Source organism: Trachypithecus francoisi, unplaced genomic scaffold, assembly GCF_009764315.1.
Source record: "Trachypithecus francoisi isolate TF-2019V2 unplaced genomic scaffold, Tfra_2.0 Contig00301, whole genome shotgun sequence".
NCBI lineage: Eukaryota > Metazoa > Chordata > Mammalia > Primates > Cercopithecidae > Trachypithecus > Trachypithecus francoisi.
The window spans coordinates 177-20,332 of record NW_022680554.1 but is presented as its reverse complement, the minus strand read 5'-3'; the positions used below and the strand labels follow the sequence as shown (position 1 = coordinate 20,332).

The following is a 20,156-nucleotide window of genomic DNA, read 5'->3' as shown; positions in this document are numbered from 1 at the left end:
ATCTCTCACTCCCAAAATCATTTGTTACTAACAAATATTTTTGTACCATCCCACTCTCTGTCCCTCTTTTTTTTTTTTTTTTTTTTTTTTTGCCTTTACAAATCCACTTGTAACTGCTGCTAATCAAAGTACAGATTCCAGGCAACTTGAATCTTTGCTCCCAGGTTACAGTCCTCAAGGGTGGAACAAATAAACTGTCTACTTATATCTGTGTTGCCTCGGGTTTTTCTTTTTAGGCAGACATATTACTTAGGATGTGCTAGAACAGCCTCTAGGAGAACATCTCTCTTTGATTGTACTCCGCTTGCTGTAACACCCAAGAATGTAGAGCCAGTTTGATCTGACCAAGAATCTGCACATAAGAGCTGAACCCTGCCTGAGATTCACAAGACAGGTCCAGGTTTTAGATTAAGAAGGTAATGAAAACCAACAGGAGGAATTTTCTGCATTGTAAGATGTCAACATAGACATCTTAAAGTCCCCCTTTGATAGTGTGGCTCTTTGAGCTTTTCAGGTCTTGTCCAGTGACCTGCTACAGTTACATGAGAGGATCCCAGTGTACATAGAATCTGATAGCAGAATCTGTAAGTAAAGATTAAGCATCTTAGGAGTGAGAGATCAAGGCTACAAAGTATCCACAGCCATGATCACAACTATTCCTACTCGTAAAATGTGATACTGGAGTAGAACATTTTTATCCTTCCTCTTACCCAAAAGTTAGCAAATCAGTACAGGTGATCCAGGTTCTGGAGCTTTACCAGGGCAGTTCCATTTCCTATTTAGAATCAGCCTAAATCTCTTCTGTCTGGCTTACAATTGGGCCATCAGTGCACGGTCACTGGGAATCCTCTCGGAATCACCTAGGCTTTGAGACATTTGTCTTTGAGACATTTGAGGATTTCCAGAGCAGAATTGTGTCAGGCTGACAAGAGTGGTTAACTCTGCTTCTGTCTCAGTGTAAGAGAAATGGGTCATCCTTCCCTCGTTCAAGAGATGTCTTTGGTTGGTACCCAGATGACAGTTTCTTCAGATTCCTGGTACTTGGGAGGAAAAGAAGTTCTGAAGATTCGAACAGATAAACTAAATGCTCCCATCTCATATGGCCATTAGAGTAATAGATGTAGCAATCATGGTCCCTACCATCCATGAACTTTTAGTCCAGACTAGCAACTGGATAAACAATGAATTAAGCATCATATGGTTGATATAAGAAATAGATTTGTGCAAAGAAACTTGGGGTTTATTTGGGCCGTAAGTAACACAAATAAAAAATAAATGATATTGCTGTGACTTCTGATGTCATCACCTGAAGGGATGTTTATGGACAGAAGAATTGTTATTATTTTTATTTCTTTTATTTTGCTAAGAATACATATTTATCTTCTAGTAAAATTATTCTAGATAAACTTAAGATATTTGATTAAATGGATTATTAGTATATATTATGAAATTGACAGGGCAGTAGCTAAAAAAGATTAAAGTTACATGAACTGTGGGATTTAAGTTTTTCTTAGGTAAGCTTAGGAAACAGAACTGGAAGTACCCCAGTGGCATAGAGAACAAGTTCTACGTAGGCTCCACTCCCTGCTTCAGTTCTGTTCAGTTCCTACTTGGAGACTTGACTTAGTCCTGTCCCCACCCTGGAGTCTTGCCTCAGAGAACTGATTTAATAAGATCAGAATTTTGGTTGGTGAATCCTGCTATCTTTCTAGAAGTGGTGCTCATAATTTTCTGAAATCCAAAGGCAGGTAAATGGGAATAATAAAGTATGTATTTTAGGGTCTTAATTTTTAAATTTTTTATTAAAACCAGTGCTTGTGGAGACATTCCATTTAGCAACTTGTTTTCTATTCTTAGAAATCAGTAGTTGCTCCACAAGTCACAAAAAATTAAATATAAACACAATAAAAATTCCTCTAAACTACATTAAATTTTTCCTTTATCCCTCTCATCTATCTATATAGCTTTTATTCTATACATTTTATAAAAAGTTAATGACAGAGAAACTAAAAAAATTAAAATGCTGTGCCCTTTACCTAAATCCTGGGAATTATTAAACACTTAGTACCAACTCCAAAGGTGTTATGACGATTAAGTCACATAATGTGTTATTCCCAGCACAGTGCTCTGTAACATCCTCTTGAGCACATAGAGCACAATGTTTAATAAACATTCCATCAGTACACTTGTACATGTTGTTATTTAAACACAGACTTATTCAGACAGGACTGCTTTCTATTTTCTCTGTATACTCTACAGAGCCAGTAAAGAATATGATACTTTAGGATGGAGAGTGGTTGTCTTTATTTGCCCTAGAAGTATTTGTGTTATGACAAGAGTACTGAGTGTAAGGGACTCTGTGCTATGCCTGCTTTCTCTAATGCTAATCATGAGTCCAGGGGGAGTAACATCAACATTGACAGGGGACTTGTTTAAAACATTCATTTTGGACCCTTTTCAGACCTGCAGAATCACATTACATAGAGTGGGGCCAAAATTACTAAGTGATTTGTAAGCTCATAAAAGCTTGAGATTAAATGCTTAGCTAAGTGGTTATAAGCCCAGACCTCTAATTAGGATTACGTGGGCAATTTGCAGAAAAATCCTTACTTGAGCTTTTCCCACAGGTTTTGTTTATTGTTTTAGGTGGAAACATATATGTTGTTTTAATTAAGTGTCTAATATAATTCCAAGGTGAGGTCAGAATCAACAATGAAGGGTTCAAGGCATTCATGAGAGTTAAGGTAGAAACCTTTTCACTAAAGGATGGTCACAGGGCCTGTTCTGTTTGGGTTTGGGAGAGACAAGTCAGTGTGGCCCATATTACCATTACTGTAGCAGAAATTGTTGGTGTCTGTGGCAGAGGAGGGCATCTGAAGACAGAAAAGAAAAAACTTGTATTTTTATCTTCATAAAGAAGCTCATTGTTCCTGAATCTCTACTAGTATAAAGGACAGAAATGGATGGAATGTTTCTGCAGTTCTTGGTCCTTCAGCCTGTGGGTGTGGTGGTAGCAGGTAAATGGGTGGTGCTGACACCTTTAAAGGCATATTCTCAAGATGCCGGTGTAATTGGTGCAGAAAATTTCATCTAAGCAGGAATTCCAGAGGGGAAGGAGGAAAAAAAATGCCTTTTTTTTTTTTTCCGCTAAACATGTCTCATATTAAGAGCTGTGTCCACTCTGCCTTCTGAAATGCCATGCGTTTTTACATGCAAACTTTACTTCTCTGCTTGTGTTTTTCCTCCCTAATGAGTTTGTTTTAACTATTTGTTTTAACTACTTTAAAACATTCTTATAATAGTCAAGGGTCTCTGAAAAATATGTTTTTTCCCATATACTGGAGCCTTCCACATCATGGCTCCTTCTATGCCGTGCGGAATTCTCTTCATGAATTTATAATCTACTGTATTAAAAATGTTCCCTTTGTGGCTGGGAAGGTGTGAATACTCAAGATTCCTATTGGAAGAATAAAGGGGTTCTTAAGAAAGACGGAAAACTTGTAATATTGAGGTTCCATCTGTGTTATTCATTAACTCTATACAGAACAGGATTAAGAAAGTGTTTATTTAAAGAGGATGGCATTTATTACCCAGAAAATCCTGAAAAAATATGAGAAAATGCCTGCTCTCTAGGGTGCTAAAGAAAGAATACTAAAAATCACTATTAAAATTACACAACATGGGAGATACCTGTATCTCGAACTTGGTATAAACTGATGGTTCTTTATGGTTAAATTCGGACTACAATTTACTTCTGGAGAAAATGTCACAGTGGTGATGCTGTGTCCTTCTTTTGTGCATCAGCACATCATAAAATTTGTCCTAGTGCAAGTAATAATGATTCACTCGGTTAAGGAGCTCTGCGACGGATTTTTTTTAACTAGAAAGCTAATTATTTTTCTTTTCATTATAAATTATTTTTATAAAAGCCGGGCACGGTGGCTCACGCCTGTAATCCCAGCACTTTGGGAGGCCGAGGCGGGCGGATCACAAGGTCAGGAGATCGAGACCACGGTGAAACACCGTCTCTACTAAAAATACAAAAAAAAAAAAATTAGCCGAGCGCGGTGGCAGGCGCCTGTAGTCCCAGCTACTCAGGAGGCTGAGGCAGGAGAATGGCGTGAACCCGGGAGGCGGAGCTTGCAGTGAGCCGAGATCGCGCCACTGCACTCCAGCCTGGGCGACAGAGCGAGACTCTGTCTCAAAAAACAACAACAACAACAATAAATTATTTTTATGCAGCTGATGTACATAAACCATCACATTTTATCTACCCCTCTTTCTTAAGTTTTCTTTGCATATATCTGTCTTTGGCAAGTGAAAACTCTCATCTTTTTTTTTACAGTCCAACAATACTAGGAAAAACGCAGGCTCTTTTACTTAGTGGATGTTTGACAAAATATTCTTCTTGGGCCAAAAACATTGGCATTACTGGCGAACTTGTTAGAAATCCAGAAACTTTAAAAAAAAAAAAAAAAAAAAAGCAGAAACTCAGACTTTCTGTAAGTCAGAATCCGTTCTCTACTCTCTCATTTGACCTTGAGACACATTAAAAATTCTGCCCATGGCCACTTGGTAAATGTGTATGGGGGTGTGTTTTTTAGAGTCAGAGAATACATTAGAGAATATTTCTGGGTTAAAAAAATATTTTCTTGGATAATTTTGGTCACTTCTATAAGGCAGAACCTGTACTCTCTACTCTCTAATTACACCTGAGTGACATTAAAAATTCTGTCCATGACCACTTGGTAATATGTGTGTGTCTGTGTTTGTGTGTTTTTCAGGGACCACTGACATTTAGGGATGTGACTGTAGAATTCTCTCTGGAGGAGTGGCAATGCCTGGACACTGTTCAGCAGAATTTATATAGGAATGTGATGTTAGAGAACTACAGAAACCTGGTCTTCCTGGGTGAGAATAACTTCAATACTCAATTCCTAATATACTCTAAAGGCTTTATTTTTGTTTTCTGTTTGCTTTTTGTTTTTTTGTAGAATGTTTTTTGGTAATTTGGTAATTTTTGATAATTATGCTTTGCATAAATGAGTTTCAAATCCCTGTTTTCAAGAAAATCATAAGGATTTGTCAGTGTAGAAAAAAATTTCTTCAAGATGTTTCATCTTGAGCTGAACTTTCCACATTGCTGAGCTGATCTGTATTCCTCACTCTAGATTAGTGATAATTTCAGAAATTTACTGGTATAAAATATTATTGCCCACACCTTAAAATCTAATTGCTGGCCAGGCGCGGTGGCTCAAGCCTGTAATCCCAGCACTTTGGGAGGCCGAGATGGGCGGATCATGAGGTCAGGAGTTCGAGACCATCCTGGCTAATACGGTGAAACCCCGTCTCTACTAAAAAATACAAAAAAAAAAAAAAAAAAAACTAGCCGGGCGACGAGGCAGGCGCCTGTAGTCCCAGCTACTCGGGAGGCTGAGACAGGAGAATGGCGTGAACCGGGAGGCGGAGCTTGCAGTGAGCTGAGATCCGGCCACTGCACTCCAGCCTGGGCGGCAGAGCAAGACTCCGTCTCAAAAAAAAAAAAAAATCTAATTGCTACCACCAATTTTTTTATTCAGTAGTTCTGAGTAGTGAATTAAGAACCTACAAATATGTAGTATTTTCTAAATATTTAGAAATAACTGTTATAAATTAGTATTTTGGAATAAATGTATTAGAATATTGTATTAACATTCTCTTTATTGAGCACATTACTAAGTTGGTAATTGCAGAATATGAACAAGATGCATATTACTTATTTTTAATAAAACAGGTATTGCGATCTCTAAGCCAGACCTAATCACCTGTCTGGAGCAAGGAAAAGAGCCCTGGAATATGAACAGACATGAGATGGTAGCCAAACCCCCAGGTAGGTGAGAGTGAAAGCCAATACAACAGATGACCCAGATGAGAGATCCAAAGGTCAAGGAGAAAGCAAGTCCTTAACATGTCATTTGGGAAGCTGTGTTCCAAAGGATATAGTTTCTGGAAGCCTGAGTTTGTATTTTTTTTTTTTCTTTGCTCTCACATAGAAAGCTTTTAAATTTTCTGTCTTATGCTTTTAAATTCTCTAAAGATTCTACTTTCCTTTCAGTAATTTTCCTTCAAGTTTACAGTGAGAGCCAAAGTCCTCACGGCATATAAGAGACTGTACAGTCTGACTGCTTTTTCATTGTTTTTAGGGACACACAAATATCTGCATAATTTAAAAAAATTCTACGTTAAGCTTTTTCTTAAGTTCTCTTTTTGCATCATGTCTGAAATAGTGGTTTCTGTTCCATTGAATTTTTTAATGTTTCTGCACATTTCATCTTTTAGTATATTATTGAAAGATAATTTGTAATTATAAAATATGATGTCGTTCTGCTTTGTTTTTTTTTCCTCCAGATCGCTTTGGCTATTCAAAGTTTATTGTAGTTTCATGTAGTCTTTAGTCTTGTATTTTCCATTACTGTGAAAAAAACTTACCACTGGAATTTTTGTAGGGAGCTTATTGAACCTATATTTATTGAATCTTATTCTTTCAACTCATAGACATAAAACATTTTTAAATTTATTTGTGTCTTCTCTATTTCTTTTCCTAGCTATCTTATATCTTTCAGTGTAAAGATTTTTTATTTCCTTGGTCAAATTTGTTCTCTGAAATTTATTTATTTTTGAGACAGAGTTTCACTCTTGCCCAGGCTGAAGTGCAATGGCATGGTCGCAGCTCACTGCAAACTCCACCTCCTGGGTTCTAGCAATTCTCCTGCCTCAGCCTTTCAAGCAGCTGGGATTACAGGCACTTGCCACCATGCCCAGCTGATTTTTGTATTTTTAGTAGAGATGAGGTTTCACCATGTTAGTCAGGCTAGTCTTGAACTCCTGACCTCAGATGATCCACCCTCCTTGGCCTCCCAAAGAGCTGGCATTACAGTTGTGAGCCACTGCGCCCAGCCAGAAATTTATTATTTTAATGCTATTGTAAATAAGGTTTTTTTCATCTGTTTTATCAGATAGTTTGTCTTAAGTGTATGGCACCATAACTTGTATGTTAATTTTATATTTTGTGAATTTACTGAGTTTATTAACTTAGACAGGTTTTAATGCACTGCTTATGGTTTTCTATATATAAGATCATGTAATCTACAAACAGCAAATTTTTACTTATTTGTCTTCAGTTTCAATGGCTTTTTGAAAATTGTTTTGACTAATTATTCTGCCACATAATTCTGCTTCAGTGCTATGTTAAAATGGAAGCATTGACAAGGTGCACAATATAATTTTGCATTTGGTGTCTGTGAATTTGAAGGAGCAAACACCTCTTCAAGTTGCTTAAACTGGTTTCAGTAGGTAAAGGTCTTCTTCCGTTGGGCCCCCAGGGTGATGGGATTCCCTCTGGGTTTGTGATGGAGAGGGGTTGTAGCTTGGTCACAAGATTGCTGGGTCTGCACTAGGGTCCACCTTTAGTTGGCTTGTTACAAGGGGCTTGGATAGTTGTAATCCTCATATTATTTTTGGACAGATTGGATATCCTTCAAGACTTTGCTCTGTAGGGCAGACACTAGGGCAGGTTTTTGTAGTAGGGTCTGTATATAATGTACCTTAAATCGGGAGTAAAGGCTGTAAATGAGTACAGCCTTCGCTGAGTACCACAGAGGATTTTCTCAGGTCACTGTGTTGGTTTCTAGGTAAAGAGAACTGGCCATAAACTGTGGCCCAGGAAGCTGGAACTGAGACTTTGAACTGCTTCAGGCACCACATTAAAAGCCAGGGTCTGCAGGCCTGCCTGCATGGCTATAAACGCGTGTCTTCCTCCAGGCCTATGAAAGGACAGAACCTCTCCCAGGCTGTGGCTGAAAGGATTTTGAAATAATTACAGAGTAAATCCAGAATTCTCAGTAGGACCAAGTTGGGTTGGCCATTTCCTGTCCTGTAGCCAAGAGCAGGGTTCCCATAGTTTGCCACCAGAATGACAGCCTGCCTTCTGAAGAGAACACGCCTCAATATTTGGCTTTAGCAGAATTTCACAACTTCATCCCTGGACCTTAAGGATCTCTTAAAGGCACTTACGTTGGAGATGGGGCCTTGCTACATAACCCAGGCTGGTCTTGAAATCCTGGCCTGAAGCAATTCTCCAACATTAATGTACTTGTAGCTGTCATTACAGGTTCAAGCCATGAGGCCTGGTTCTCTCATAAAGGTATTTTTGTCAGAGGCTTCACAATCATGGCACAATGCAAAGGAGGAGCAAGTCATGTCTTACATGGTGAAAGGCAAGAGGGCGTTAGCAGAGGAACTCCCCTCTATAAACCCATCAGATCTCCTGGAACTTATTCACTATCACAAGAACAGCACAGGAAAGAACCACTTTCATGATTTAATTACCTCTCCCTGTCTCTCTCCTGACACATGGGAATTATGGGAGCTACAGTTCAAGATGAGATTTGGGTGGGGATGCAGCCAAATCATATGATTTCTGTTAAAAACTGTGCTGTTGAGATTGTTATAACGATTATATTAAATTTGTTCACCACTGTAGGTTGTATTGACACCTTTGAAAAATTAAATTTTTGGCCCATGAGCAAGAATATGTTGAAGAGTTTTGTAGTTAGTTTTATATACATTTGGATTTGCCAGTTTTACTTTTGCTCTTAATTCCTAGTTTTATTCAGTTGTAGTCAGAAAACACGGTGTATAATTTTGGTATACTTAAAATGTATTTATTGTTGTTTTTAGACAGGATCTTACTCTATCACCCAGGCTGGAGTGCAGTGGCATGATTTTGGCTCACTGTCACCTCAACCTCCTGGGCTCAAGTGATCCTTTCACCTCAGCATCCCTAGTAGCTGGGACTACAGACATGTACTACCATGTCTGGCTAATTTTTATTATTTGTAGGAACAGGGTCTTACTATATTGCCCAGCTTGGTCTCAAACTTCTGGCCCCAAGAGACCCTCTCACTTTGGTCCTCCAAAGTGTTGGGGTTATAGGCATGAGGACTTCATGCTGCCATGTAATTCTCAATGTTGGATATAAGACCAGTGGGAGGTGTTTGGTTTGTGGGGAAAAATTCCTTGTGCATGGGTTGGCACCATCCTCTTTGTAATCAAAATTTTACACTCCATTAATTCAAAAGAGAGCTGGCTCATTAAAAGAACCTGGCTTCTTCACCTCACACTTGCTGTCTCTTACCATGTGGTATGTCCAGTTACTCTTGGCCTTCTACCATGATTGTAAGCTTTTTGAGACCCTCACCAGAAGCAGATGTTGGTACACACTTCTTGTACAGCCTGCCAAACTGTGAGCCAAATCTTTTTTTTTTTTAATAAATTATCTACTCTTGAGCTTCGTGTGTATTCAAAATAATTAATACAGTCTATAATGTTTTCTAAGTTCTGTTTTATTATTGCTATTTTATCTGAATTTTCTATTTATTATTGAAAATGGGATCTTGATGTTACAATTATGTTGCTATGTATTTCCTGCTTCAATTTGTTGATATTTGCTTTATATATTTTGGAGCCCTGATGTTATATATACATATAGCTGGATAAGTATTTTATTAAATACTATATTAATTATATATAGAGATAGATTTTTTTTTTTTTTGAGATGGAGTCTTACTTTGTTGCCCAGGTTGGAGTACAGTGGCACGATCTCAGCTCACTGCATCCTCCGTCTTCCAGGTTCAAACGATTCTTCCACCTCAGCCTCCTGAGTTGCTTGGATTGCAAGGCGCACGTGCCACCATGCCCGGCTAATTTTTGTATTTTTAGTAGAGTCGGGGTTTCACCATGTTAGCCAGGATGGTCTTGAACTCCTGACCTCGTCATCCACCTGCCTAGGCCTTCCAGAGTTCTGGGATTAAAGGCATGAGCCACCATGCCCAGCCCTATATAGATATATATGTATGCATATATATGTTATATATACACATATCTGTATGTATACATATATATACACACATACACATATGGATAGATACCAGTTAAATTGACCCATTTTACCATTATATAATATTAGTCTTTGTCTCATGCTAGTACTTAGGACATATTATGTCTACTGTAATTATGACGACCTCACCCAATTGTTACTGTTTGCGTGGAATATGGAATTTTTTCATTGTTACTTTCAGCCTATTTAACTAAATGCTAAAATGAATCTCTTGTATGCAGCATATTATATGCTGTTTTTCTTAAGCCAATTAGGCATTTAATTTTTTAAATATAATTTACTTAGTTTTTTATTTTTGAGATAGGTTCTCACTCTGTCAACCAGGCTGGTTTGCAATGGTTTGATGATGGCTCACAGCGGCTTCAACCTCCCAAACTCAGATGATCCTCTCGTTTCAGCCTCTCAGATAGCTGGGATACAAGTATGTGGCATCACATCTAACTAGTTTTTTTGTATTTTTTGTAGAGACACAGTTTTGCCATGTTGCCCACTCTGGTTTTGACCTTCTGAGATTAAGTGATCAGTCCACCTTGGCCTTCCAAAGTCCTGGGATTACATTTTTAAAAATTAAATAGTTTAATTAATTTGTATTTAAAATAATTGCTTAAAGAAATGTTTCTGTTACCAGTTTTATTATTATTGTTTTATGTGCTCTTATAGATATGTTTTTTCTCATTTCCTATTTTACCACCTTAAATTTTGTTTAATTTTATAGTGACATTTTGATTATTTTTCTATTTGTTTAGTGTACTTTCTATAAATATTATCTTCATAATCATCTTGAAAAGTGAAGATTACATAAAACATCTTAAAGTTAAAACAATATATTTTAATCTCATAACAACTTCAACTGAATACAAATACTATACCTCTACATTTTTATTAATATTATAAATTATATCTAATAACAGATTTATGCAGATTATATTTTGTTTTTCGTATTCTATGGAAGAAATTTAGGGATTTTATGCACCATCATTGTAATAGTAAAGGATTCTATGTGTGTCTGTATATTTACATTTAATAGAGAGCTTTATATTTACGTAGTCATGTAAATATAATTTTATTTTTATAAAATTTTTTTATATATTATAATTTTTACAAAAATTCATGCTGTGCAGAATTTTATTTTTTAATGTAATGGACTCATTGTAGCATTTCTTTGTTTTTATATGCAAAGTCTCACCATGTTCCTCAGGATGTTCTTGAACTCCTGGTCCCAAGTGATGTGACTGCCTGGGCCTCCTAAAACTGTCAGATGATAGGCATGAGCCCCTCTGCCTCGCCACCATGTAGCATTTTTTGTAGGACAGTGCTAGTCATGATGAACACTCTCACCTTTTGTTTTGGAAAGTATTTTTATCTTTTTTTGAAGTAAAATAATTTCAAATCAAGTATTATTGGTCAGGTATTATTTTATTACCTCAAAATTTGGGAAGAACTTAGTCTTTTTCATGTTCAAGTAAACTCTGTATTACTTTTTCCCTATAGACTTCTTCCAAGATTTTGTTCATGAGTATACAGATCGACTTGATGCTGTCCAATAAGTATTACATTCTACATTTTAAATTTGTTTTGCAATTTTATATTTTTGTATTATATTTTAGAACATGCCACCTCATACCAGTTAATTGTGTCTTGATTTTTCAGTTTATGTTATAATTGTGTATGACAATATTTAGTTCTGAACAATTTAACACAGTGTGGAGCAAAATCAAATATGAATCAGCCAAACATATATTGCCAATATTATTATCTCTATGTTTGTTTGCCTTTATAAATATTATCCCTGTGTTTTCTTTATAACTTGTATATTTGTTGTGTAGGTTTGTTGTTTAATCCAGTGCAGATGAGTAGTCACAAAAATTCTAATTTCAACATCCTATTTATTTGTGAATCCTCCATATCTTGTTTATTTGTGAATCTCTATTATTTTTCTGTGAAAGAAATACTTTTGGATTTGAAGATAATTTAAAAACTACCGGCAGGGTGTGGTGGCCTGTAATCCCAGCACTTTGGGAGACCAAGGTGGGTGGATCACCTGAGGTCAGTTTGAGACCAGCCTGGCCAAAGTGGTGAAAGTCCGTCTCTACTAAAAATACAAAAAAATTAGCTGGGCATGGTGGTGGGTACTAGTAGTTCAGCTACTCGGGAAGCTGAGGCAGGAGACTCGCTTGAACCCAGGAGGCAGAGACTGAAGTGAGCCAAGATCACGCCATTGTACTCCAGCTGGGCGACAAGAGCGAAACTCCGTCTCAAAAAACTATACTCATAACTAAATTTCTCTTCTAGCTACTATTGTTTTTACTTGTCAAAAACACATAATAATTTATAATAAAATTTTTTTTTTTTTTTTGAGACGGAGTCTGACTCTGTCGCCCAGGCTTGAGTGCAGTGGCCAGATCTCAGCTCACTGCAAGCTCCACCTCCCGGGTTTACGCCATTCTCCCGCCTCAGCCTCCCGAGTAGCTGGGACTACAGGCGCCCGCCACCTTGCCCGGCTAGTTTTTTGTATTTTTAGTAGAGACGGGGTTTCACCGTATTCGCCAGGATGGTCTCGATCTCCTGACCTCGTGATCCGCCCGTCTCGGTCTCCCAAAGTGCTGGGATTACAGGCTTGAGCCACCGGGCCCGGCCTAAAATATTTTCATATATTCAATTTAGTTATATTGACATCATTATGCAACATATTGCTGAAGCATTTTTATCTTGCAAAGCTAAATCTCAATACACATTGTACAACTACCAACTTTTCTAGTATTACAGCACTTTTGAAGCACCACTCTGTTTTGTGTTCCTAGTGGTGTAACTTCTTTATGTATCTCATACAATCTCTGTCTGTTTGTGGCTGGCTCATGTTACTTTGCAAAATATCATCAAGATTTATCTGTGTAGTTAGAATATTTTCTGCTTTTTGAAAACTGAGTGATATGATTGGGCGCGGTAGCTCACATCTGTAATCCCAGCACTTTGGGAGACCAAGGCTGGTGGATCACCTGAGGTTAAGAGTTCTAGACCAGCCTGGCCAACATGGTGAAACCCCATCTCAACTAAAAATACAGAAATTAGCTGGGTGTGGTGGTAGGTGCCTGTAATCCCAGCTACTCAGGGGGCCAAGGCAGGAGAATTACTTGAACCCGGGAAGCAGGGGTTGCAATAAGCTGAGATCATGCCATCGCACTCCAGCCTGGGGGACAAGAGTGAGACTTCGTCTCAAAAAAAAAAAAAAAAAAGAAAGAAAACTGAGTGATGTTCCAGTATTTTTACATTTCAAATTATATCTATTGAATAATTGGTGACAGAAATTAGTATTGTTTTTACCTATTGGCTTTCAGTAACAATGCTACAATTATTATGGGTATGTAAATGACTCTTTATATGACCATATATATTAAAGTTTATGTGTTGCATTCTATTTGATTTGTCTAGTTTTCAGCTTGATACTGATACTAAATTGTTTTAATTCTGTAGCTTTGTAATATGTTTTGAAATAAGGAATTATAATGCCTCCAACCTTTTTTTTTTTTTTTTGAAGATTGTTGGGTACTTTGTTGTCTCTTGCAACAGCACTCTTGAGTCTGCTATTACTATTTTTTCAAAAATGCAATGAGAAATTTGAAAAACATTGCATTCAATCTGTAGATTACATTAAATGATATAAACATCTATACAACATTAATTATTTTAATCTTTGAACAAGAGTATGCTTGAGTATATTGTTTAATTTCTATATATTTGAATTTTTCAGTTTTTTTCCATTGTTTTATATTCTTATTCCATTTTGTTCATAGAAAGTAATCCTTAAAATTTTAGGGTTTTTGTTGTTGTTGTTGTTGTTGTTTTTGAGACACTCTCAACTCTGTTGCCCAGGATTGGGGTGCAGTGGTGTGATCTTGGCTCACTGCAACTCCTGCCTCCTTGGTTCAAGCGATTCTCATGCTTCAACCTGCTGAGTATCTGGGATTATAGGCACATGCCACCAGGCCCAGTTAAGTTTTGTATTTTTGGTAGAGACAGGGTTTCGCCATGTTGACTAGGCTGGTCTCAAACTCCTGACCTCAGGTGATCTACCCGTCTCAGCCTCCCAAACTGCTGGGATTACAGACATGAGCCACCGTGCCTGGCCAAAGTTTCAGGGGTTTTTTTGTTGTTGTTGTTATTTGTTTGTTTGTTTTGAGACAGAGTCCTGCTCTGTTGCCAGACTGGAGTGCAGTGGTGTGATTTCTGCTCACTGCAACCTCCGCCTCCTGGGTCCAAGCGATTCTCCTGCCTCAGCCTCCCAAGTAGCTGGTATCACAGGCATGCACTACCATACCCGACTAATTTTGTATTTTCATGTTGGCCAGGCTGGTCTTGAACTCCTGACCTCAGATGATCCACCTGCCTCGGCCTCCCAAAGTGCTGGGATTACAGGTGTAAGCCACTGCGCCCAGCTCAAAATTTTAGTTTTGAAACACTTGTTGAGATTTATTTTTTGACCTAACCGGTGGTCTATCAAAAAGAGTGTTGTATGAGCTATTGCAAAGGGTGTGTTTCCTGATATTGAGAAGTGTTTTCTATATCTGTTAGAAATACTTGCTTTATACTGCTCTGAAGTCTACTGTTTCCTTACTAATATTATCTTGTTTTATTATTATCAGAGAACGTGAGGTATCAAAATATCCTACTATTATTATATTGTTTTCTATGTGTTTCTTCAATTATGTCAATATTTACCTTACATATTTGGAACTCTAAGGTGAGATACACGCACACACACACAAATATGCATATATACAAATTTTTCATAGGTTCCCCGTCAATCTATTATTGCTTAATGTCCTTCGTCTTTTGGAGTTTTGACTTCATATACATTTTATGTAATGTGAGTTTTTGACTTAAGATGTAGTTTGTGTAATACTACTTTGACCTTTTCTGCTCTCATTTGGTTAGTATTTGGATAAAATACCTACATCAATCTTGTCACTTTCAGGCTTTTTTTTATTATTAGTTCTAAACTGACTCTTGTAGAAAGACAAGTCGGGTCTTGAGTTTTAATGTTTTTTAATGAATCCCTTTATTGAAACTATGTCTCTTGATTAGAAAGCTAATTATACATATATGTAAGTAATTTTCTAAAAGACAAAGACTTCCTGTTATTTTATTAATTATTTTATTTGATTCTTGTATCTTTATCCCTCATTTCTCCCTTTCTGTCTTCCATTGTGTCTGTTTCATTAGTATTGATATGGTTTCACTTCTTTCTTATTCTCTTTTGGGTGTCTATACAGATATTTTCTTTGTGGTACCTTGGGGATTACATAAAACCTCTAAAAGATAAAATAGTATATATTTAATCTGGTGAAAAATGAACTGCAGTTATATACAAAAATTGTTCCCCATTACATCTGCCCTCAACTTTGTTATTGATATTGCTAATTATCTGTTGTATATTTATTAACAGATATTTACAATACTTTCTGCGCTTTTATTTTTCTAATTTTAGAGCATAATTATAAATGTTTTCTGTCCCATTATGAGAATGCTAAGGAATTCTATTTTTGTGTATGTATGTTTCCCAGGAACTTCGGTAGTTTTATATGATTTTGTGTTGTTTTCTAGCATCGTGTTATTTTCAGTGGAAGAAACTTTTTTCAGCATCTTTGATATATATATAGGTCATATGCAGTGCCAATATACTGTCTCAGGATTTGGTTATTTTAGAAGGTCTTTTTAAAATTTTTTTGGTAGGACATTTTTGCTGATGATTATTCTTTTCACCTGACAGCATTTTTTCTTCAGGACTTTGGCAATATCACACCGTTTTCTTCTGGCCTGCAAAATTTTCTTTTGAAAAACTCACTGTTTAGCGTGTCACTCTATGCTTATAAACGACACATCACTTTCATCTTGCAGTTCTTGAGATTCTCTTGTCTGTGACATTTTAAATTGTTCTTATGTGTTTTTTAAATAAATATCTTGTATGTGTATTTTAGTTTGTTGAACTTCTTTATTTTTATATCATTTTTTTCTTTTAGAATTGGTTAGTTATTATCTCTTTGTATTTTACCTCCACAATTACTGTTTTTTTTCTCATTTTTCTGATTTTCAATAGTTGTCTGTGCTGCTTTTACTCATTGAGTGTTATTCAACTTATTTTAAATTTCTAAAATTTATACATTTTTATTTTATAATGATTGCTTTCTGAAAATTTCATGATTTTTTTGATGGGACCATGTTGCCCTAGTATTTTGTATATATTGTAATCTTTGATTGAGACTTGGACATTAAAAAAAAAAAAAAGGTTCCTGTCACAGTCTTTACAATGTAGCTTTATTCTGGCATAGTCTGAAACCAGTTGTCATGGTTAGACATTCTGAGAGCCTTTTAAACATGTTCTTAAGAATGTGTCTTATCTGAAATGTTTTATTTTCTAGTTTAAAAAGTTTATTTGCATGACTTCTTCCTAGTTATCAATCACTTGCTACCCTTGTTCCCTGTCTGTGGTACTGCAGTCTCTGTGCTGCTGTAACATTTACCTTTGGTCTCAGCAGTCTCAAAGTGTTATTCCAAAGTATACTTTTTTTTTTTTCAACATTTTATTTAATGGGAGAATGAAACCAGTGTCTTGAAAGACCCCTAAAAGCCAGACATAAAAATGTATGTGCCAATATTTTTCTTTTAAATAGAAACAAGGAGTTGGCAATGTATACTTCTAAGGGCACTATGTTATACTGGGGAGAAGGAAGTGCTGTGTTGGGTTAATATAACAGATTTTTCTTTTTCTTCTATGTTGCTTTTTACATTGTGTTCACCTGGGGCACTTTGCACACTTAACTCATGTATAAATTTTCCAAAAATGTGTTTTGGTCAGTATGTTTTTGTTACATTTTATATGTTTTTGAATAAATTAGAGCCTGTGGTATTTTGCTATGTCATCTTGCTTAGGTAGTGTATACAGTTTTATAGGTTAGATTTGTAAAAAATATTTACCTGAGTCTAGTAAGTGGAGTAATTTGTTGTTTTAATTTCTTTTAGTTATGTGTTCTCATATTGCCGAAGACCTTTGGCCGGAGCAAGACATAAAAGATTTTCCCCAAAAAGTCATACTGAGGAGACATGATAAATGTGAACATGAGAATTTACAATTAAGAAAGGGCTGTAAAAGTGTGGATGAGTGTAAGGTGTGCAAAGGAGGTTATAATGGACTTAACCTATGTCTGATAACTACCCAGAACAAAATATATCAGTGTGATAAATATGTGAAAGTCTTCTATAAATTTTCAAATTCAGATAGACATAAGATAAGACATACTGAAAAGAAAACTTGCAAATGTAAAGAATGTGGCAAATCATTTTCCATGCTTTCACAACTAACTCAACATAAGAGAATTCATATTAAAGAGAATTCCCACAAATGTGAAGAATGTGGCAAAGCCTTTAACAAGTCCTCAGCCCTTACTCGACATAAGATGACTCATACTGGAGAGAAACCCTACAAATGTGAAGAGTGTGGAAAAACTTTTAACCGGCCTTCACACCTTACTCAACATAAGATAATTCATACTAGAGAGAAATCCTACAAATGTGAAGAGTGTGGCAAAGCCTTTAACCGGTCTTCACACCTTACTCAACATAAGATAATTCATAGTAGAGAGAAGCCCTACAAGTGTGATGAATGTTGCAAAGCCTTTGACTGGTCCTCAGCTCTCACTACTTTTACTCAACATAAGAGAATTCATACTGGAGAGAAACCCTACAAATGTGAAGAGTGTGGAAAAGCCTTTAAACAGTCCTCAGCCCTTACTCGACATAAGATGATTCATAGTGGAGAGAAACCCTACAAATGTGAAGAGTGTGGAAAAGCCTTTAACCGGTCTTCATACCTTATTCGACATAAGATAATTCATACTAGAGAGAAACCCTACAAATGTGAAGAGTGTGGTAAAGCCTTTAACCAGTCTTCACACCTTACTCAACATAAGTTAATTCATACTAGAGAGAAACCCTACAAATGTGAAGAGTGTGGTAAAGCCTTTAACCGTCTTCACACCTTACTCAACATAAGGTAATTCATACTAGAGAGAAACCCTACAAATGTGAAGAGTGTGGAAAAGCCTTTAACTGGTCTTCACACCTTACTCAACATAAGGTAATTCATACTGGAGAGAAACCCTACAAATGTGAAGAGTGTGGTAAAGCCTTTAACCAGTCTTCACACCTTACTCAACATAAGTTAATTCATACTGGGGAGAAGCCCTGCAAATGTGAAGAGTGTGGCAAAGCTTTTAACCGGTCTTCATACCTTACTCAACATAAGAGAATTCATACTGGAGAGAAACCCTACAAATGTGAAGAGTGTGGAAAAGCCTTTAACTGGTCTTCACATCTTACTAAACATAAGAGAATTCATACTAGACAGAAGGCCTACAAATGTGATGAATATTGCAAAGCCTTTAACTGGTCCTCAGCTCTTACTACCCTTATTCAACATAAGATAATTCATACTGGAGAGAAACCCTACAAGTGTGAAGAGTGTGGCAAAGCCTTTAACTGGTCTTCATACCTTATTAGACATAAGTTAATTCATACTGGGGAGACACCCTACAAATGTGCAGAATGTGGCAAACCTTTTAATCGTTTCTCATACCTTACCATACATAAGATAATTCATGCTGGAGAGAACCCCAACAAATGTAAAGAATGTGGCAAAGCTTGTAACCATTCCTCAAACCTTACGAAACATAATTCATAATGGAGAAAAACCCTACAAATGTGAAGAATGTGTCAAGGCTTTTAACTGTTCCTCAATCCTTACTAAACATAAAGGAATTCATAATAGAGAAGCCCTACAAATGTGAAGAACGTGGCCTGGCTTTTAACAAATCTTCAACATTCACTAAGCACAAAATAATTCATGCTGGAGAGAAATCCTTGAAATGTGATGAATGTGGCATAGCCTCTACCCAGTTCTCATTTCCTACTAAACATGAGAACTCATGTGGAAGATAAAGCCTACGAATGTGAAGAATGTGACAAAGCCTTTAAAAGTTCTCAACTCTTATTACACATAATTTATACTGGACAGAAATCCTAAAGTGTGAAGAATGTCACAAAGCCCTTAACAAGTCCTCAATTCTTAACAGATATAAGATGTTTCATACTGGAGCGAAACTACAATCCTGAATGATGTCACGGTGCTTTTCACAACACCTCAAACTTTTCTAAACATAAAAATAAAAAAAATTATACTAGTGCAAAACTCTAGAAATATAAAGAATGTGAAAAAACTTTTAAATGGTTTTCATACTTGATTGCAGATAAAATAATTTATACTGGAGAAAACTCCAAGTGTGAAGAATATAACTTTTAACCAGTGTTCATAGCTTATTGTACAGGAAAGCATTTATAGTTGAGAAATGGTGTACAAATATAAAGAATGTGGAAAAGTCATTAATATGTGCTCACATATTACACAACATCAGAGAGTTCATACTTAATAAAAGTATTATAAATACAATTACTTTCAAATGATCTGTCAGAAATAAAAGCCTTTAAAGTGAAGAAGAGTTTATTCTGAAGACAAACATTACAAATATAAAGGGGTTTATAGTGCTTTTACTTGTATCATTTTACTGTACACATTTTGTACTGGAGAATAACCCTGAAGCAGTTGCTAACATTTTGTTCAGCATTAGGAAATTTATATTGGAGAAGAATTCAGCAAATGTAATGAATTTGGAAAAACATTTTTTCCATAACTATAGCTTAGAAAATGCCAGAGCTCATACTAAAATATACTTTTGCAGATGCAATAAATACAAAGAAATATTTAATTCAAATTGAGTTTATATAATTATCAAGAGAATTAACAGTAGAAATAGCTAAGGCACTGACACTTCAGACATTGCACTAAATCAGACTGCTGTGTATAGAAAATCCAAAACTACAGTTGGTAAGTAAATTAATTTTACATAACTTTAAAATGAGTAGACATTTCTTTGAAAAGTCATAATTACATTCAAGTATACTTTTTTGATAAAATCATAAAACTTTTTTTTTTTTGAGACAGAGTCTTGCTCTGTCCCCCAGGCTGGAGTGCAGTGGCCAGATCTCAGCTCACTGCAAGCTCCGCCTCCCAGGTTTACGCCATTCTCCTGCCTCAGCCTCCCCAGTAGCTGGGACTACAGGCGCCCGCCAGCTCACCCGGCTAGTTTTTTGTATTTTTTGAATAGAGACG

General features: G+C 36.4%; 1 protein-coding gene across 1 annotated transcript; it reads left to right on the top strand.

Annotated features, from left to right (window-relative positions):
- The first annotated feature begins 2,959 nt into the window (after positions 1 to 2,959).
- On the top strand, positions 2,960 to 19,936 carry LOC117083211 (zinc finger protein 257-like). Its single transcript, XM_033210576.1, is given in 6 exon segments — positions 2,960 to 3,067; positions 4,785 to 4,911; positions 5,774 to 5,869; positions 16,955 to 17,956; positions 17,959 to 18,315; positions 18,409 to 19,936. Coding segments are annotated over 6 exon segments (1,953 nt in total). The 3' UTR covers positions 18,672 to 19,936.
- Positions 19,937 to 20,156: the final 220 nt, after the last annotated feature.